General features: G+C 44.2%; 1 protein-coding gene across 1 annotated transcript in view; it reads right to left on the bottom strand.

Moving 5' to 3' along the window:
* Positions 1-22,211, bottom strand: part of svila (supervillin a) — a 98,227-nt gene that overhangs the window by 6,984 nt on the left and 69,032 nt on the right. Inside the window, exons 22-31 of the mRNA XM_084326519.1 lie at positions 19,236-19,372; positions 16,969-17,116; positions 15,251-15,396; positions 12,961-13,136; positions 10,129-10,273; positions 9,376-9,658; positions 6,106-6,260; positions 3,968-4,073; positions 1,521-1,728; positions 1,240-1,373 (exon numbers count right to left, since the gene is read on the bottom strand). Of these exons, the coding sequence (XP_084182645.1) occupies positions 1,240-1,373; positions 1,521-1,728; positions 3,968-4,073; positions 6,106-6,260; positions 9,376-9,658; positions 10,129-10,273; positions 12,961-13,136; positions 15,251-15,396; positions 16,969-17,116; positions 19,236-19,372 (1,638 nt within the window). The remainder of the gene's footprint in view (positions 1-1,239; positions 1,374-1,520; positions 1,729-3,967; positions 4,074-6,105; positions 6,261-9,375; positions 9,659-10,128; positions 10,274-12,960; positions 13,137-15,250; positions 15,397-16,968; positions 17,117-19,235; positions 19,373-22,211) is intronic.

The raw sequence follows: 22,211 nt of genomic DNA, 5'->3' as shown, positions 1-22,211 counted from the left end.
TACATTTCTATAACCTTTATTTACCCAGGCAAGCAAGAAAGAACTCATTCTGATTTAATTTATTGTCAAAAGTATGCATAATGTTGTGATAATTCCACAACAAGAGATATGTAATGTTAATTACCTGAAATTATTCCGTTTTTTGGGGGGGGGGGGGGGGGGGGCCCTGCATATATCGGTATCGGTTGATATCGGTATCGGAAATTAAGAGTTGGACAATATCGGTATCGGTAAAAAAGCCAATATCGAGCATCCCTAATATTAAGCTCAATATTTCAGCCATTTTAATTAACCTCTTAACGTTCCGACGGCCGCCCGCTGTTTTAGTGTCTCTGAACCAACACATCGGTTGAAAGGTAAAATGGCCACAGTTTGATTGACACCCTACTTGACCTATTATGGGCTTCCAATTTCAGGTTATAAGACCAAACAGCCAATGAGTGTCCAGTCGCCTCCCGGTGACTGGACCAATCACCTCTGACGGTGAAAATGATTGACCGTTTTTGTAGCCAGTGAAATTCTGGAAACGACGATACCGGACTTGAGGGATGTTTCCCAGGATATGGTTCTCTCTCTGTGTAAAGGTCCATACTTGTTCGACATCTGCTGCGTGCATTACTTCATTGGTGCCAATGGCCATTTTGGATAAACATATCTATACATACCATTAGAAAAACATGTGTAAAACACTCATTTTCTGTGGTATTGTTATCAACTTTGGACCTGTACTAGATAAGACTTCATGCTATGGCCCCATTGTGTTTTTCAGCTCATACCTCTCAGCTGGAACCTGTAAGAGGCATCGGTTTGCAAAATAATTCAGACGCAAGTATATATATATATAAAAATATATAAATAATAATATAAAATATATATATTATTTCAGTGTGTTCAAACCTCTGTAACTGAAGAAAATTCTGAATGTTTCCTTTCAAAAGAGGCCAGACTCATGCATATGCTATAAATGATTTTACAATAGCTTTCAATTTACTTTGGGTCTGCAATCGACAGGCGTTTTATGCAAACTTTGAGTACAAAATACATGAATAGGTTGAGCCTTGGTTAAGATAATATTTTTGTTCCTTTTCTGAAATGTTACCGTTTAACCACTGGGTTTAGTGCCTCTCAAGGGCACACACAACACATCAATGTATTTGTCAAGTCATTCAATTTCAAACTCACTTCCAGTCACGAGGAGAGAAAAGTTAAATACCCTTCATGACATATTTCTCTGCCCACCTTGCAGCATGCAGTCGTAGGCCTTCCTGTCCCGCCTCCCCAGGGCTTCCCAGAATCCTGTGGGCTCGGTTCCCTCGTCACACTCATGGATAGTCACCTTACTGCTGCTGTGGAGGCCCGTCTCTAGAGGACATCTGCACAAACACACAACACATGGGTGAGAGTTTGACCAACAACAGATCCTCAGTTGAGGGTCCACCTCTATGAAGAAATGTGAATAGAGTGTGTGTTTCTATTCAATACATTTGGGGGGAAAAGGGTCTAAGTATGGAGTCACTCACTGTTCCTTGATCTTATTGGCCGCCGTGCGCGCCACCTCCCGCGTGTGCGTCTGGGTCTTGCAGCCGTGCCACAGGTAGATGAGGGCCTGACTGACGCTCAGCATCACCATGGAGACACGGGAGCGCAGGCTGCTGCAGTGGCACACCACCTCCAGCAGGTGGCCCTCCACCGCCACCTCCCCCCGCACGCAGTACAGGCGCCAGTCATCTGAGAGTGAGGAGGAGCGAAAGTTAAAAGATGAACCCCGTCATAGCTGGAATGTGTTGGTTTGATAATTTTTTTTATATACAGTACATTTATATATTGTTGTTGTTTGGGGAAATTAAATAATCCATTTTCCATTTCAAGTCAACAACTTCTGTTTCTCCCTATACACCAACCTGCTCATATCCCTCCACAACTCCGTAAAAATATATAAATATGCAGACGACACAACCCTTATAGGCCTCATCACAGACAATAACGAAACAGAATACCGTACACAAATCAACCACACACTCACCTGGTGCACAGACAATAACCTCCTTCTCAACTCATCAAAAACCCAAGAACTCATCATAGATTTCAGACGCCAGCCAAACCCCAAAACCCCCATATCCATCTCCGGCAAACCCATAATCACCACAGATTCCTTCAAATTTCTCGGCACTCACATAAGCAATAACCTCAAATGGAAAACCAACACAGACCACATACACAAAAAAGCAAATCAAAGACTCTTCTTCCTCCGCCAGCTTAAGAAATACAGAGTCAATAAACATCTCTTGCTCCGTTTCTACCAGGCCATTATACAAAGCATCCTCACCTTCTCCATAACTGTTTGGTACAGCAATCTGGACACTCACTCAAAAAACAAACTACAAAGAATCATCAATAAATCCTCAAAAATAATCTGCACCCCCCTCCCTTCCCTCGAATCACTCCACCGCCAAATCACAATCAGGAGAGCCAGGAAAATCATCTCCGACCCCACTCACCCAGCACACCACATCTTCCAGCTGCTGCCCTCCGGGAGGCGCTACAGATCCCTGACCACCAAAACAACCCGGTTCAAAAACAGCTTCTTCCCCACTGCCATACGGACACTGAACTCCCTGTAGCACCCCCCCCCCCCCCTGTAGTACCCCCTGCAACCCCCCCTACCTCTGCTGACATGGACATGGACAAACTCTGAACTATATCTATGTAATTGTGTTTTCTTTTATGTACGCTGTAAGTGATGTTATATGTTCTATGTTTTTATGTTTTTATGTTGGAACTGCTATGAAATCTGCACTGAAACTAAATTCCACCAGCCTGGCTGGGTGGTCATTAAATAAATTGAATTGAATTGAAATTGAATTGAATTGAATTGAAATACAATCACAACACACATTGTGCATCTGCTCATTTGCTCATCACCTAGCAGAGCTTCCATCATCCGTCAGCGGTACAATCCAATGCCAACATAATGCTATGAGTGTCACTCATTATTGCTGGATGATGACCCTACATTAACATCTACATAAGAGCATTTGAATGCTATGAAGGAGAGTCTAAAAGAGCCTTGTGATGAGCTCATCCTTTTGTGGCCAATAATTAACTACTTCACACCTACTATTTTACCGACACTTCTACACACAGTAAACGTGTCCAATCAGCTGTGTGGAGGAGGGTCTTTCCATTATTGAACTACACCGTTTTACTCAGTGACTGCATGTGTGAACACCCCAATTTACACAGTTTAAACGGCTCACAAATTCACCGCACAGAACGACAAGGACACATGGCGGCATAGATGGAAATCAAGACCTTAATTATATAGATCTAGGCAGATTCTCTTTAACATGACTCAAAGTGCCATGCCTGTCACCCGCCACTAGGGGCTAACTGTGATTTATTTGTATTGTATTAATTTAATTTATTTGTATTGTATTAATTTAAAATGGGGACAGTACATAATAGACATGTTCATGTAACTGTGCCAGCTTATAGCCAGGGGCTAGTTTCCATCTGTAGTCCCTTTGCAGGTTGATGTTAACAGAGCAGACAATTACAAATGTACACAAACTTCATAATCACAACAGTACATGCATAAGTTACTAAACTACACAATCATAAAAAACACACAATAGATGAAACGGACAATGACAACACAATATGTGCGATGTGGCGAGACAAACAGGGAAATAGGGAGACTATACGTTTAAGGTGCCTTAGGTACCAAGTGTTAAAGTGACTGGTGCTTGTGCCAGAGTGCTATTGTGCTAATTTTATTGCACTTGAAATTGTAAAGTGCTGGAAATAGATTGCATGTTAATTGTAGATTGCACGTTGCCTGACTGTATGTCTATGGGTTTCTTTGCATACAAAAAACTATAATAAAGAAAAGTACGACCAGCTGACGGAAGCGTGTATTTTCTCTGACCACCACCGGCTGCTTTTTGAGCGATGAAACGGTCCTTACTCTGCGAGTTGTCCTCCTCCTCCTCTCTCTTCCCCGAGTGAACCACCATCCCTCCTTTGAAGCACTGCAGGAAACATGGAGGCTCCTTCCCCTGCTGTACCTGCACCTGTAAGAGGAGAGGAGAGGAGAGGAGAGGAGGTCACTCACATGCATACCTTTACTATGTGTGTGTGTTACACAGGTGTCGCGTACGTTAGCCAGACTAGCTTCCTCTCGGGGGTGAGGTCTCTTTTACCAAGTCTCAAAAACTGTTGATTTGGTAAAAGGGCAGTATTTCTACCAGAGGGGTGAGTTTATAGACTACTCCCATCTCCATTATGCAAACAACCCGCAGGCACACATAACTCATTAGATTAGATTCAAATGTATTGTCATTATACAGCACAAGTACTACAGTACAACAAAAACAAGTTTGGCATCCAACCAGAGGGCAAATGTAACAACAAAGTGCAATAGCAATATAAAATGTACAGGTGATTAAAATGGGTATAAAATAAATAAATGAGCACTATTCGGATGTATGTACAGAGTTGTAGTATTAATATGTACAGTGATCAGTGATACAGGTATACATACACTATAGTAGTAGTCATACTGGTCAGCAGTGTAACTAGTACAGTAAGAGTAGGTAAGGGATATGTACAGATATAGTAGCTACAGATATGTAAAAAGGATTATATGCAGGTATGTACAGACGGTAAGGCTGTCCCCGAAGCCTGTTTTTGGGATTCGAACTTCGTCAGAGTTTTTCGAACGAATGTTCGAACCTTCGCTTTTAACACTATCAGTGCCGACCTTGTTTACCTTTTTACCCGGTTGAATGCCATCATCCACTTCAATGTTAGCGTAAAAAACGCATAACCTATGTTTTAAATTATGGCTATGTGTCTAATCTGCCCGTCGCTTATCAATGACTTGTTTGCAGTCAACATTGTCGAAACAGATATATATATATTTTTTTTTTTTTTTTTTTTTTTTTTTTTTTTTTTTTTTTTTTTAAATCGGTTCATATCCTTTTTATAGCATTTCGAAAAGCTATCGTTCTCTCGAAGATTTACGGGAAAATAGAAAGATTCCCCCATAAACGGCATTTATTGGAATATTCTCGAATACACTAGACACGTTGTCATTTGTCGGCCTATTTATGAATAGTTTTCAAATAAACGCTAGATTATCGATAGTATATGTGTACTTATGCACGCTATAGAGGCGGGCTGAAAAATCTATTATCCATTTCCTCAAGATCACACACGCATACACATAGGGAGTCGGGACACGCTGTTATCTCAGTGAATACAGCTCCGATTACCCCAAGACTGGTAACATAGACTCCTTACCTTAGATCAGATGTTCTCCAAAAAGATTATTCCAATTCCTGATCGCCATTCCAAATATCGATCACGCTTATTGATTGATTATTGGCTGCTGTAAATATATATTCCAGGCTGCATTCCAACTCGCGATCAGATCCCTCATCATCAGACGGCTCGCCAGCACAATGGAGCCAGTTTGCTCCACCTCTACAGATCTACAGATCCCAGGTCAGTCTAATCGACTGACATGCAGTTACACAGGGATAGACGATAGGGGGCGGTTTTTTCCCATCGGAGCTCCTGGAGGGGCTGCTGTACCAACGGGAGACTCGGTTGATGAAATATGAATTCAGATCGCTAATAGTCGGCACTCAACGGGGGGCATGATAAAACTTTGAATTGATATTCAAAGTGTTAATAATAATTTTTTATTTTTATTTTTTTATAATTTTTTTTTTATATCCTCAAACTACATCCTCAATTTGAATAAAGTGATTAATCTGATTAAATTAGTATTTTTTTTCTTTTATTAATTAAATCAACTTTCTAATGAATATAACTCATCAGTTTTAATACTATAATATTAGTGTAGCCTAATCTTTATCTGCAACTGTGAAGAAAAACCCCATTTGTTTAAACAGAATGAATACAAAAATCTATTTTTTTCTTTTAAATTTGTATTAAAAATAAAGCATTCGAATGTTGATTTAGAATTAGAATGCCAACGTAACAAACGAACGTTCGAACGTTCGGGCTCAGCCTTAACAGACGGATGTGGATAGATATGTATACAGTGCCACACACACACACACGACTGATGACTACCTGCGCCCCCCGCTCCTCGTCCAGCTCTACCGTCATCAGTGCAGACGTTCCCTTCTCGCTGACCGTGGAGTTGCGGCCCTGCCAGAAGAAGTAGCAGCACTTCTCTTTACCAGCTCCCCCCGTCCTCAGCTGCTCCGGGTTCTGTCTCCTGCCCACTGAGGGACAGACGGATAGAGAGAGAGACAGACGGGTAGAGAGAGAGAGACAGTCAGCAAGGATTCTGTCTCCTTCCCACTGAGGGACAGACGGGTAGAGAGAGACACAGAAAGCAAGGATTCTGTCTCCTTCCTTCTGAGGGACAGACGGGTAGAGAAAGAGAGAGACTGGTAGAGAGAGAGACAGACAGGTAGAGAGAGACAGTCAGCAAGGATTCTGTCTCCTCGCTACTGAGGGACAGACGGGTAGAGAGAGAGAGACAGACAGTCAGCAAGGATTCTGTCTCCTTCCCACTGAGGAACAGACGAGTAGAGAGAGAGACAGAAAGGTAACAACACAATATCAGCCCCATGAAAATACTACAGAAACAAACAAAAAACTAAAACAAACTAATGGTCCATCTGTTACCGTTCAGTAAAAGCAATGGCTCGCATTAGGACTCTGTATTGGCTAATACTGTACGTTTATTGTTATCGGTTTGGTTATCGGCAGGTTTGGTTATCGGCAGTGACAAAGTGGTATTGGCACCTCCCTGACCCACTTTCAGTTGTATTGTCGATCCATATCACTTGGGAGTGTGAACGTTATCAATCACGTTGAAAGTACACTGAACCCATGTTTGTAAATAAAGCTATTTGATGCGTGTGACCGAGATGTGTGTCATGCATGAACTGCACTGTCATGTTACTGTAATTATGGCAAGCTGCACACCTTGATAAGAATCAGTAGCTCCCATTCATAGAGGTTTGATGAATATGGGCCCAGTTCTCTAAGACATGTGAGATTCTGGTCTTTTCTGTTCTCATCTTCCCTTCTCTCCCTCCCTTCCACTCTTCAATGTTGACCCTGGAAGTACGAGTCCTGCCAATAAACCAACTAGAAGGTTTTATTCATTACAAAACATGTTGGAAATCTCCCCCAGGAGCCGCTTACGTCATGTTTGACTTATATACACCACTGAGGAAAAGGTGGTGGAGAAAGGGATGACAGAGGAGAGGACATGAAGGGGTAGAGTGAGACAAGAGGAGGGGAGGGAGACAGGAGGGGAGTGATAGAGGAGGGGAGTGAGACAGGATGGGAGTGATACAGAGGCGGGGAGTGAGACAGGATGAGGGGAGTGACAGGAGGAAAGGAGTGAGACAAGATGATGGGGGTGGGACAGATGGGGGAGTGAGACAAGAGGAGGGACAATAATAGCAGGGCTGTCCAACCTGGCATGGGGAACGACATGTCTCAAATTATGTAAATATTTTTGGGAAATCAGAGAGCAGTGGGATGCGATATTCTCGCGGTGCAGTTAAACTGGCCTAGATCTACAGTAAAGCCACATGTAATCCATGTTTAATCCATGTGAACTGCTTCATGAATAGAACATTAATGGTAGGAGCAAGAGACCATGAGAAGAAAGCAATGGAAAGATTGAGGTCAGGGCAAGGATGACGACAAGAGCGTGTTGGACGACGTTCCACTGTCAACTAAACTAACTGGTGATACCTTTACTCTTATTTTCCCTTAACATATTGAATGAATCATATTATATTATTGTTCTCCCCATATTTTTGTCTCTTTTATAAATATGGAAAAAACAAGTTTAATAATTTAATTTCACGTAGTCTGTACAGCCTCATTTATTCACCGTGTCCATGGAAACGACGATGAACACAGCCATAAATAGTTTCCTTTATGCAGAAAAGACTACAGAAAATAACTATAGTTAACTTTTTATAATAATTATATCAATCACTGCATAACTCAAATATTCAGACAAGCTTCATTTTTGGCTATTAGTGGTACTCTGTATGCACCCAATTCAACGTTACATTAACATTTGGTACAATGTTAGTCTCTCTTGGGCAGAGCTGTTTAGCAGGCTCTACAGTACGTACAGTAGGTGTGAAACACACAAAGCAACCAAAACTTTGCGTCCGACTATAGAATGAGATAAAGAACGAGACACTAAAAATAGATAACAAAGTGTGATGAATTCCAATCCCCATGCCCTGTCCTGCACCAGCTGTGTGTACGTTCAATCTTAGCTTAGTTGGAACACAAATTCTTACCAAGTTGTGATTTACGCATTACTAAGAAGCGGTTGCACCACAGAGATAAATGACAACATAACTCAAAGTAACAACTAAATAGTTACACATGCCCCTAATGGTATACGAGCAGTTATTCTGCCACACAGCATAATTGCATGCCATTTTGCAACACAGTAATCAAGTAGAGACCTAATTTATGATATTCCAATATCAATCTGGCTTAATAGGGTGTGCTACGATGCCAAGTGGCTCATGCCAGCCAACAAGCTAATGCGCTGCATGGTAACTACGATGATGGAACTCCATCTTGGATCATTGGTCACCAAGTAATCATGGTGCAACCAATTTTAGTAACCGAATTAGTTACAAACTAACTAGTAGTTACTAAGCCTCTAGTGTCAACTTTACACTTTATCTTAGGAGAGGACTTAACCATAGCTGGTGCATAAACATTTCCAAAAGACAACAGGAAATGCTGATGAGGTGGGGGGTATAGGGTAGGGGTGCGAATCGCCAGAGACCTCACGATACGATACTATCGCGATAGCGATACTAAATATATCGCGATACGCTGAGTATTGCGAAAATATATATATATATTTTTTTTTGATCAAATTTAATTTATTACCTTTTTTCAACCGCAAAGTAAAACTTTGTCAACATGTTTTATCTAATAAAATAAAGTTCAGTCTGTTCATCTCACTTCAATCATTTTTATTGCAGAACATGGTATTTTCTCAAGCAGACTGATGTAAACACTGTAATCTGTGTTGCATGTATCTGACAAACTGAACTGTTTGTATTACAGTCATATTCCAACTTAACTGAATGCACATGTGTGTGTGTGTGTGTGTGTGTGTGGACTACTGTACTATTACAGGTATTGAAATGAACAATGCAACTTCCTTATAAAAAAAAAAAAAAAAATATTTTTAATTTTTTTATGAATAATTAAATATAGATGCTTGGCGTCCCTGTATCGATACAGTATCGCCACGCAAAGTATCGCGATACTACTACGTATAGATTCCCCACCCCCACCCCTAGTATAGGGCGACATGGTGTTACTGACCTGCAGTGCTAACCATGTATTTCCACTTCACCACGTAGGTGTCGCCGTCGTGGAATTGGCCGATGCTCAGGCGCGGCAGGCGGCTGTAGTCGAACTCCAGGATGTGCCAGACCTCCACCGCCTGCGTGGTGACCTCGTGGTTCCGCCTCTCGTCGCCCTCCACCAGGCCGTAGCCCCGGCCCACGTTGACCCCGTCCAGCACGCTGTGCACGGGCGCCTGGAGGAGCGGCAGCATCAGGGCGGCGTCGTACGGACGTGGCTGCTCCAGGCTGGCGGGCTGCTCCTGGGGCGCGGAAGAGGGGGCAGAGGAGAGAGGAGGGGGCAGAGGAGAGGGGAGGGGGCAGGGGAGAGAGGAGGGGACAGGGGAGAGATGAGGGGGCAGGGGAGAGAGGAGAGAGGAGTAAGTTCAGAATTCTTAAACCTTATTTGCAGATGATTTTGTCGATTGGTAGAGTCCTTTCTCAGCACAATCCATGCTGTTCTTCATATTGGATACCCAAAGCTCTGGCCATTTACTGTAGCACAAAACAAATGCAAAGTCAATGGGGCCACGCTCCGGCCTATACAAGGCCTGAAATAAACCTACTGTGAAGTAGGCTTCAGCCTTTATTTCAGGGCAAGAGCGTGGCCGATCAGCATCATTGACAAGTAGGAAACAGGGCAAGGAATCTACAATTCTGGACTTTTCCTTAAAAGTGGATATCCTATTTTGATAGAGGAACAAGAAAATATACAACTTTTGCTTGTATTCACCTTTTGTTCACTGATGTGGCCGTTAGTGGGACTTGGGGTCTTTCTGGAGTCGCTCCAGTCCAGGAATTTCTCCTTAAACAGGGTGGTCTCGTTGTGTTGGGTGAGCCTGCCAAACACCGCCCAGTCAGGACGGCCCTGGCCTTTCCTACAGGTAACAGAGACAGACATGAGTGGCTGATCCAATACTCTCTCTGGCAGCTCTTACGTTCCAATGTCTCTTGATGCATCAAGCCCATAGTGTTCATGTTCCAACGTCTCTTGATGCATCAAGCCCATAGTGTTCACGTTCCAATGTCTCTTGATGCATCAAGCCCATAGTGTTCACGTTCCAATGTCTCTTGATGCATCAAGCCCATAGTGTTCATGTTCCAATGTCTCTTGATGCATCAAGCCCATAGTCTTCATGTTCCAATGTCTCTTGATGCATCAAGCCCATAGTGTTCATGTTCCAATGTCTCTTGATGCATCAAGCCCATAGTGTTCATGTTCCAATGTCTCTTGATGCATCAAGCCCATAGTGTTCATGTTCCAATGTCTCTTGATGCATCAAGCCCATAGTGTTCATGTTCCAATGTCTCTTGATGCATCAAGCCCATAGTGTTCATGTTCCAATGTCTCTTGATGCATCAAGCCCATAGTCTTCATGTTCCAATGTCCCTTGATGCATCAAGCCCATAGTCTTCATGTTCACTGGCACAACATGTCAAACCAATAGTAAAGAACTTAGGTGTAAAAATCGACCCAGACCTTAAATTTGACAGCCAGATCAAGGCTGTGGTCAAATCGAGCTTTTTCCAGTTGAGGCAGCTGGCCAAAATTAAGCCCATCCTACAGGCGCAGCATTTTGAAGCAGTAATCCATGCATTTGTGACTACTAGGCTGGATTACTGCAATGCACTTTATATAGAGGTGAGTGGATCCTCAGTGGCTCGCCTTCAAATGGTGCAGAACGCCGCTGCACGTCTTTTAACTGGCACTCGTAAATATGACCACATCTCACCGATTTTATCCTCACTCCACTGGCTCCCCGTGCACTTTAGGATTCATTTTAAAATTATTTTATTTGCTTTTAAAGCTCTTCATGACCTTGCCCCACCCTACCTCTCTGAGCTGTTGCAGGTCTATACACCTTCTCGCTCTCTCAGGTCAGCTGACCAGCTGCTCCTAGTAGTGCCTACAACTAGGCGTAAGCTTAGGGGGGACCGTGCCTTCTCCGTTGTCGCCCCCGAAAATGTGGAACGAGCTGCAGATTAGTCAGGCCTCATCACTGCCCCGTTTCAAAGGCCTCCTTAAGACCCACCTTTTCTCTCTGGCTTTCGACACCATGTAGCTTGTTGATTTTATGATCTTATTGTCTTACTGTGTTGTTGTTGTATCGTTTTGTTACTGTGTCCTTTGCTTTTAAATATTTTTTCTAATGATCTAATTAAATTTGTATTGCTGCCTATGTTTACCTTTTTTTTCATCTCTTTTTTGGTACTTGTTTTTTTTTAATCTATTTTTAGTGCTGCTTATAGTTTTTAATATGCTCCCTCTGTACAGCACTTTGTGCCCCTGTGGCTGTTAAAGCGCTTTATAAATAAAGTTGGATTGGATTGGATTGGATGTTGACATTTTAGTCATTTGTATTTGTTGGAAGGGGGGGGGGGCCCTGAAGTCCTCAAAACTTCAAAAGGGGGACTCAGGGGGGGGAAGCTTGAACACCGCTGAACCAATCTTGTCTTTCAAGGAGTGTGAGTGTGTGTGTTTGTGTCTGCGCGCGAGCGAGTGTCAATGTGTCTTGTGGTACGGAATCAACAAAAATCTAGTCAGTGTGCATCTGCGTAGCTTTGTCCATACTTCACAGCAGGAGCATATAGGTATGAAGAGAGAGACCAGTCGCTCTAGCAAAGCAGATGACAGTCCTGTCCATCATGCATACAGTAGCTTGAGCAATCTGCTGAACAACAGCGAACGTCGTTTACACACGCTGCCATGAAATCTGTCCAGGACGGGAGGAAGACATACACAACCTGCGTTGACCTCTGAACTCTGAGGATTTTAAGGGGATGTACTAGAATCTAGTATTACTGTAAGTGTTTCTACTGCAGGTTCAGGCCTGTACTACTATACAGTGTTCCATACTTGGGTATAGGGATGGGCATTGATTTTCAAATAGTCATTCAATTATAAAGAATTTACTAGTTTATGCAAATATCCTAAAAAATATATTTTCCCTTGTTTTTACCGGCACCTACACTGTGTTCCAAGAGGGGACCCTACTAACGGTTACACACCGCTGAACGGCATGCTGGGTACAGCTCGCTACTGTAGCTAGCCAGGTAGCATAACTGTCTGTTAACAGCTGGGAGAACAGAAAAGAAAGATGAAGAAAGAGAGACTGGAGATGTTACATGGTAGCCACGTTTTGTACGTTTGCCATGTTGTTTCACTTCGATTTAGATTAGTATTCGAACAGCTCCCAGTGACTATGGAATAGTCGCATACGGGTTAGAGTCCCTGTGATCTAAAATCGCTCAATTATATTTTTTATTGAACTATTTTATCACACTTTTTCCTGTCCGTTCTATTTTATTATTTTTAGCCTATTTTTTTTACTGAATCAAACCGCACTTTTCTACTCCATCTATTCTATTTTATTATTTGCATTACTTATCCTAATGTGAAAAACTGTGATTTACCTTACCTTGCTACCTCTATCTTTTTTATGCTTGCTTATGCCTGTATTTTTACTGTTGTGAAGCACTTTAAACTGCAATTTCTGTATGAAAAGTGCTATACAAATAAAGTTATTATTATTATTATTATTATTATAATTCTGCCCTTCCGTACTTGGGTATGAGTGCGTTGCACTCCCCGGGGTCCAGGGGGTTGATGTCGCAGCAGGTGTAGTCGAAGGTGCCGTTCCACAGGTGCTTGGCGAGCTGGAAGGCCACTTTCCTCCGCGCCAGCGTCACCTCCTTCCCGTGCCACACGTACACCTCGCTGCCGAAGTCGAACACCAACACCTGCCGCGGAGACGCAGAGGGAGCTTGTTATAAGGAACAACCGGGTACATTTCATTTAATGTGGCGTCCAGGCATTCATTTCAACTCGTACTGAGGTTACTTTTATTTCAACCTTTATTTCAACAACACCGATGTTTCCCTCATTGTTTTCCTATGCTTTTTCTTTTGTTGTTGCCGTTCTTAGCTCTATTCTATTTCAATCTTTCAAAAAAAATTCGTATGTACCCCAGTTGCTATTGCATGTACATATTTGTGTTTTATTACACGTATATATGTACATACATACCAACTATTTTGCCTGTTTTATTCTCTACCCATTGATCATCCATAGCAACACTACTATCACCGACATCTAAGAAGGGAGATCCCCACTTGAACGGCCCTTCTAAGGTTTTTCTCCTCCACATTGCCTGTGGTGCTTTTTTCCCATTGCTAGGTTTTTTGTTAGTTTTTCCTTACCTTCGCTGGGGTATGCATTTATTTATTTTACATTTATTTTAGGTGTTTTTTGTTTTGTTCTTGATTTATTGTGATGTTCCTTCTTGACTTGTTTAAAGAAGACGTGTCCGGCCCATGGGGACATTAACGTGTGTTGTCGGGCCTTACAAATACATTTGATTTGATTTACAGTGACAACGAGCTTACAGAACAGCAATTTCATACATATAGGCACAATAAATAAAAATAAAGATTAAAAGATCAGACAGTTACAAGTCGACACACAGTGGTCGGAGATCATACTTCTAAATAAGGTTGAACCTCCAACTTCAGTCAGTTGGAGGGCATTCCAGGTGTTGAAAGCATCAAAGGAAAAAGCAGTTTTTCCTACAGTAGTTTTTCCTACAGTAGTTCAGAGCAAACTGAAGGAACCCTAAGAACCAACCCGTCATTTGAGCGTGTAGAATAGGTTCAGAAAAGCTTTTTTTCCCCTCCTTATTTTCTTTTTTGATCCACTTTTTCTCCTTATTTTCTCCCATCCCAATTTCGTGTTTCCAATTCTCCCCTCCCCTGTCTTGAACGTTGCTCAACTATGCCCCTCGGTTGTAGGGAGGATAGAAGCCTTGCATCACATGTCCCCTCCGGTACACGAGGAGGTAGCCTGTCACATCTTTTCACCTGCCAGCGCGGACTCTCAGTGGCGAGGTGTAACATAATAATAATAATAATAATAATAATAATAATAATAATAATAATAATAATAATAATAATAATAATAATAATAATAATAATGGATTGGATTTATATAGCGCTCTTCATGACACCCCAGTGACCCCAGAGCGCTTACAGAGTCCATTATTCGTTCATACACAGTCATACCGGTGGTGGTAAGCTACAATTGCAGCCAGAGCTGCCCTGAGGCAGACTCACGGAAGCGTGGCGAATAATCATCGCCTACGGCCCCTCCGACCACCACCAACATTCATTCACATTCATACGAGGCAAGTAGGTTAAGTGTCTTGCCCAAGAACACAACGGCAGTGGGATGGACATGGGCTTGAGCGGGATTCGAACCACCAACCCTTCGATCATTGGACGACCCGCTCTACCCCTGAGCCACGCCGCCCCACAACGCATGGGAGGCTCACACTACCCCCGCTACTTCCTGTCTCTGCTGTGCAGGCGTCCCCCACCCGACCTGTAGGAGTCGCTGTCCACAACGTCCAAATCCCCACCCATCGACTTCCACCCTCTAACTCTGCCAATTGAGTTAGGCTGGCCCAAGCCGGAGGCAATGCTGACACTCGGATTCGAGACCGGAGTCTCTTGCATTGGTGACGAGCGCAATCTCCACTGTGCCACCCAGCCGCCCTTATTTTCTTTTAACTTCTTGTATTAAGTGGGAGTGAGCAGATTAAGCAGACCAGGGTCATCACTGACTTGTGCATGTACTACAATGATCAAATGGTGCAATAATGTGAATAGGTGTGTCCCTCCTGACCCGCTTCACAAAAGCCGAAAATACTCCGGTAGAGTTCAAAGACGAAGCATGTGAGATCATTCAAGGTTCAAATATCAACTGATAAGAGTGTGATCTCAAACAAAGAGGTTTTGCTGAAAGTAAAATCAAACTAATCGTAAAAGTATAGAGTCTTGCACAGTGGGTGACCTCTGACCTCTTTGGGGCTGAGCAGAGTGCAGCGGGGGACCTTCCCCCAGAAGTCATCATCGGGGACCAGCTTGTCGTCCAGCAGTCGGTAGATACAGTTGGTCTCCACTATGGCGCTCTCGTACCGCTCGTCCTCATCTGGGGCTCCTGCCGCTGTGGCAGAAACACAGGCAGGGGGTTCATGAGCTGAGCTTCACTACCGAGTGATAAATGCACATCATTGCCGTTGGTCAATTCTGATCATTTTGTACTCGAGTTGAAAGTTGACACACAGGCAGGTATAGTGACCCGAGGACCATGTAAGCCATTCTAAACCCAATGTAGATCTAGATTAATTGAAAATGGGGGACCCTGATGTAAACAAGACGAAAGTATTTTTCTGGTCTGCATCCTCTTAACAATTGTTTGTATTGAGCCATACTATATTGTGACCATTCTGCAATCTGTTAATAAAGTTTTCAATCAATCAATCAATCTTCAATAGACCCGTTCGCTGTATACGTCAGACTCCGTGTGCGTGGGGACTGGAAGCAAAAAGGAACGTAATCCTGGTCAGAACAACGGGGCAGACTACAATATATTTGCATTTGATAGCCATACTAGCGATCTAAACAATCAATCCATGCCAAAGCTAGATAATGTAAACGGTGAAAGACTCACTCACAGCCATGCTGCTGATTTGGCTAAATGACATCCAGCCGTTTTTGTTTGAAACTACTTCTACTCAAGGGAGTGTCATGGTTTCTCCATAGAGCCCTGTCGTATCCTTTTAGCGCAGCGGCTTGCGCAGGTCCGAGGCAACTTGAGTCACGTGACTCAGTTGATATTGCTGTTTGTATACAGCAAACAGGTCTATAGGACCATCTAACTAACCCATTCTATACTCAATGTAGATCTTCAAAAACACACAAGTCAAGTGGTTAATTACTGAAATTTGGAAGTAGCCGTCAGATTTATATTACATATGTATCATAATGCATCTCTATAATTTTTCTTTCTCAAGGCCTAATGCCAAGTAAAACATACATTTTCTTTAAGAAGGTGCTATATATACATGCAGCCACTAGATGTCGCACTACAGCACCAGCGTATCATTCAGGTGCATTTGGGGAGATGGATGGTGCCTGCAACATGTAAATAACAACGTTCATTTTGGACCTGCAAAACATTAATTAAAGGGGAACCATCTTATAAATGGCCTTTTTCAGTGTTTATCATCGTTTCCTAGCTATGTGGACTTATATTAATAGGATCTATGTCTCTAATTCTCATATTGGCACATTCTTCCAATTCTCCTCTCACAATATATTTGAAAATGTGCATATCTGTGATGTCAAAGATTTTCAGCTGCATACTAATGTGGCAGTTGGTGTGGCAGTTGGCACCAGGCCACACAGTGGTTGGAGCCCAGCCTCAAAACGGCTTAAGATCTTGAGGTAGAAAAATGCTGTACAAAACAATGAATTTTTTGGAAAAAGAAAACCTTACAGAGGTGTTCAATAGACTCACAGGAATTGTGTAAAAGTGACCAAATAGTGAAAGAAATGGTAAAATAGTTCCCCTTTAATGGGAGGGGGGTGGGGGGTGAATAAATAATGTTATTCTGCATCTTTCTAAAAGCTCTGTGGGTGTATTATTTATTTTAAAACTCTACATAAAAATGGTATTTATAGCACCTTTAAATAGAAATAATATTCCTGTATAATAGCAGAGTGTCATCCTTACACTGGTAGCTGGCCTGTCCTCCCAGAATCTTCCAGAAGTCCTTGGCAGCGTGGCTGTGCGTGTTGATGCCCTCCTCGATCGACTGAACATAGTTGGCACGGCAACCCAGATCTCTCTTAGTCTGGATGAAGTTGGCTAGCTCTGCAGCCTGCAATACAGAGAGAGAGACTTCAGTCTAAAATGAAAAACTGATTTAATTTGTGGTTCCTGTTAAAGCCCTGGCCAGTCTGACCACAGGATGTCTGACCACATGCGTACGAGCCGCTCATTGGCCGACTATTTCAGTCGTAATTCTCCTACCTTTCCACTCGCTTCATGGTGGGAAACTTTGACCAGGAACCATTTCTCTCCCAGCCCTATTTTGCAAGGTGCATTTGGGGTTTTAGCGCCACTATAGACTATTGTGATGTGGTCTGAGAAATATTATATAATAAAAACTAAGAGGTAATGACTATTTCTGGGGCTCGATAGTCTTTGGCATGATTTATATCTCTGTTTTGTCCTAAAGTTGTAGTTTATGAACAAACGTCGTCTAATACCCGTTTTGTCCTAGAGTTGTTTTCCCCCAAAAGAGGTGTGGCACGATCAAAATAGAGCGTGGCACGATCAAAATAGAGGCGTGGCACGGTCAAAATAGAGGCATGGCACGATAACAATAGAGGCGTGGCACGATCAAAATAGAGGCATGGCACGATCAAAATAGAGGCGTGGCACGGTCAAAATAGAGGCGTGGCACGGTCAAAATAGAGGTGGGCGATCAAAATTATGTGCGGATGACATATTGCCGGTTTGAGGAACCATGAGCAATATGCCACGATGATTCACTAACTGATGTGTATTTCTATAATGGACAGTAATGACTAAACCATCCACTCAAACCCTCTGGGTCACGGTCAAGAGGTTTGTTTATATTCAGATTGAGGTCCAGCCATCCAGGGTTCATCAGGCCAGGCTGATGTTTGAACAATAGCTCAGGCCTGGGTGTCTGAGCAGGTCTTCCTGCAGCTGTTCTCACCCCCTCCGCACCCCTTCCTGTACTACGCAACGCTACTTCCTCTCTGGGCTGTGTTGACGTCCTGCATGTGAAGTCCACCCCTAACAATAACACCAGAGGCACGTTGGAAGTGGGGGTGCGTCAGCTTGCCCGTACCGCATCGGACTTTTTATTTGTTTTCATATAAATGTAACTGGGATGAATATGCATCTGGCATGTATTAAATCCCTATAAAAACGAAACTAAATGTTTTATTTGGTTATTCAAATTGGGCTTAAAAATACTGCTAATTTATTTTCTAGGCGCCGCCTTGCAATCTTCAGAAAATGCCATATGTCCGTACTGTAGTTGGTGTTGACTTGAGGCACTTCAAAGCCTCTCCTCTATTAGACTACACGACTGGTTTGGAATGCATACAGTATAGGATATGTGTGTATTCCGGATGTATGTAACTGTTATATCTACTTTCGTATTTAGATGTGTAACTCAAAGACGAGAAAGTGGTTAGTTAACTCACGGACTGACGTTACTTCTCAAGCTTTGCATCCTATCTGTCCCTCCTGCAGACTCTATCAAAGAGTGCGAGGAGTTGAGATAACCGACTGCTGGTCACGTTTGCCCCGTCTGCTTTGATTCCTGGACAATGCAGTGGTTTTCTACGACGTTTTCGGTGAGTGAGATTAACACCTTTGTTCTCAGTGCTCTTTGTTTACAGTGCTAGTGCTAGCTAACATTATGCATGAAGAGTAGCTACACACCTAAACTACCTTCAGTTCCCCCTCGTATGTTGTTCTCTCTTGTGCGATGAGCAGTACTAGTGGTGATTTGTAGCTTATTGATATTCACTTGGTTGTGGTTTACATTAGGCCACTTCTTTAGCTTTACCAAGTGGGGTCAAATGTAGCTACAGCAGTGCAGTGGCTAGAATACTTTGCTGATGGCGACAGCATTGTGCGTGTGGTGTGTGTTTAAAGCCTCGGGTCTCATTGATGGCTCCGTCGACTGCATTCAGCACTGCTGTGTTGGACAGCACTAGCCAGAGTGAAGTGAGTGATGTAGTCTAGTGTTAGTTCCAATGTGCCTGTAATACCCCATTAAACACTGTACGAGTGGATATTAAGAAATATCTGCAGAGAGGTTATAAAGCATGTTTAGTGCCTCACTGCCTGTGTATACTGCAGCTCAGTTAAGTGAACACAAATCCATATTTAGTTTGTTGTAAGTGCATTTTGAAGATCCGAATACTAGAACTAACGAGAGGGAATTAAATCACCTTGCTCTTCTCAATGACGTTGGAAAACTCCCCGCTCCAAACGAAGCAGTGATGAGGGGTAATGAGCAGGAAGCAGTCCCCGCTGTTCAGGGAGGACGCTCTGGGCTCCACGAGTCTGGTCTGGACGTGCCTTCGGCCTGGCGTCAGATAGAAACAAACAAACAAACAAACAAACAAACAAACAAACACAGGCAGACAGGTGGTTTATTAGTGGCAGTCCTGGACTTCAAGCTCGCTAAGGCTATTCCAAACAACAAACACTTGAGTTGAACGCTATCAGGTTGGAATAGTTGAACCCTAATAAAGAGGTAACACTGATCTTAGTGGATTAAAGATAGTAGATGGGGGTGGGGGGGTGGATCAACCCAGGACTGTGCGAGAGAGCGAGGCGACCTGGGGAGGATGATTTAGGACCACAGCTGACCACACCGCAGACGCACAGAGGACGCGGAAGGCCACTAGAATAGCTTGTGTCTCTCATGTCCCCTTTTAGATATCCCCTGGAAAACACAGCCTTGAGGCAGCATCCTTCACAGCTTGGTGTGGAAATGCCAAATACTTTTCCTTAGTGGGACCAATGAAAATAAGTAATTCATCTTACAAGAAGACAACCTATTTAAGCAGCATACAAGCCCAGTATGCTTCGTTGTAGGGCTGTCCCCTAAGCAGCATACAAGCCCAGTATGATTCGTTGTAGGGCTGTCCCCTAAGCAGCATACAAGCCCAGTATGATTAGTTGTAGGGCTGTCCCCTAAGCACCATACAAGCCCAGTATGATTAGTTGTAGGGCTGTCCCCTAAGCACCATACAAGCCCAGTATGATTAGTTGTAGGGCTGTCCCCTAAGCACCATACAAGCCCAGTATGATTCGTTGTAGGGCTGTCCCCTAAGCAGCATACAAGCCCAGTATGATTCGTTGTAGGGCTGTCCCCTAAGCAGCATACAAGCCCAGTATGATTCGTTGTAGGGCTGTCTCCTCTTAGAAAATATTATTTAGTTGACCAAGACGTAGCTGAGTAGTTGATAATTTTTCTTTTTTTATCCATGCTGAGTGAGCTTTTTTTATTATTATTATTTTATCAATGCTGAATGCGTTTGTTTTTTATTATTTTATCCATGCTGAATGAGTTAGTTGTTTATGCTTTTATCGATGCTGAATGAGTTAGTTGTTATGCTTTTATCGATGCTGAATGAGTTAGTTTTTTATGCTTTTATCCATGCTGAATGAGTTAGTTTTTTATGCTTTTATCCATTCTGAAAGAGTTATTTCCTGAAAGAATGACAGGGATATCTCTGGAAAACACTAGATTTTAAGAGGTCCTCCTGGGAAACACAATTTTACAGATTTGTCGATTAAATCTATTAGTCAACCAAATCTTATGACTCAGATTAATCAAATTACTTAGTTGACTAAGTAGTAAGTACCGTATTTCTTTAGTCGATGACAACCCTAATTTGTTGTTGTATATTTCTCCAGACAAGAGGAAGCTTCTGAAGCACGAACACAGTTAACTCATGTATCAAAGAGAAGGATACAGCAGACAATACATTTTCTTCACCACTCCGGTTGTCATGGCCGTTCTGGGAAAACGTATCAGTCTGTAAATTAGATGATTTTCATAGCAGCCTCTATTCTCTTCCAGGGGGCTGCCCTCAATTTCCCTTTTATAGGGCAGGGACATGGCAGAGGGCAGGGACACAGCAGAGGGCAGGGACACAGCAGAGGGCAGGGACACGGCAGGGACCTGGCAGAGGGCAGGGACATGGTGGCAGAGGGCAGGGACATGGTGGCAGAGGGCAGGGACATGGTGGCAGAGGGCAGGGACATGGTGGCAGAGGACAGGGACATGGTGGCAGAGGGCAGGGACACGGCAGAGGACAGGGACATGGCAGAGGACAGGGACATGGCAGAGGGCAGGGACATGGCAGAGGACAGGGACCAGGCAGAGGACAGGGACCAGGCAGAGGACAGGGACCTGGCAGAGGGCAGGGACCTGGCAGAGGGCAGGGACATGGTGGCAGAGGGCATGGACATGGTGGCAGAGGGCAGGGACATGGTGGCAGAGAGCAGGGACATGGTGGCAGAGGGCAGGGACATGGTGGCAGAGGGCATGGACATGGTGGCAGAGGGCAGGGACATGGTGGCAGAGGGCAGGGACATGGTGGCAGAGGACAGGGACATGGCAGAGGACAGGGACATGGCAGAGGGCAGGGACATGGCAGAGGGCAGGGACATGGCAGAGGACAGGGACCAGGCAGAGGACAGGGACCAGGCAGAGGACAGGGACCAGGCAGAGGACAGGGACCAGGCAGAGGACAGGGACCTGGCAGAGGGCAGGGACATGGTGGCAGAGGGCAGGGACATGGTGGCAGAGGGCAGGGACATGGTGGCAGAGGGCAGGGACATGGTGGCAGAGAGCATGGACATGGTGGCAGAGGACAGGGACCTGGCAGAGGGCAGGGACCTGGCAGAGGGCAGGGACATGGTGGCAGAGGGCATGGACATGGTGGCAGAGGGCATGGACATGGTGGCAGAGGGCAGGGACATGGTGGCAGAGGGCAGGGACATGGTGGCAGAGGACAGGGACATGGCAGAGGACAGGGACATGGCAGAGGGCAGGGACATGGCAGAGGGCAGGGACATGGTGGCAGAGGGCAGGGACATGGCAGAGGACAGGGACATGGCAGAGGGCAGGGACATGGCAGAGGGCAGGGACATGGCAGAGGGCAGGGACATGGCAGAGGGCAGGGACCAGGCAGAGGACAGGGACATGGCAGAGGACAGGGACATGGCAGAGGACAGGGACATGGCAGAGGACAGGGACATGGCAGAGGGCAGGGACATGGCAGAGGGCAGGGACCAGGCAGAGGACAGGGACATGGCAGAGGGCAGGGACATGGCAGAGGGCAGGGACATGGCAGAGGGCAGGGACATGGCAGAGGGCAGGGACATGGCAGAGGGCAGGGACATGGCAG

This window comes from Notolepis coatsorum (assembly GCF_963971535.1).
Source record: "Notolepis coatsorum genome assembly, chromosome: 12".
Classification (NCBI taxonomy): domain Eukaryota; kingdom Metazoa; phylum Chordata; class Actinopteri; order Aulopiformes; family Paralepididae; genus Notolepis; species Notolepis coatsorum.
The sequence above is the reverse complement of the archived record's forward strand: the minus strand, read 5'-3'. Positions and strand labels throughout refer to the sequence as shown.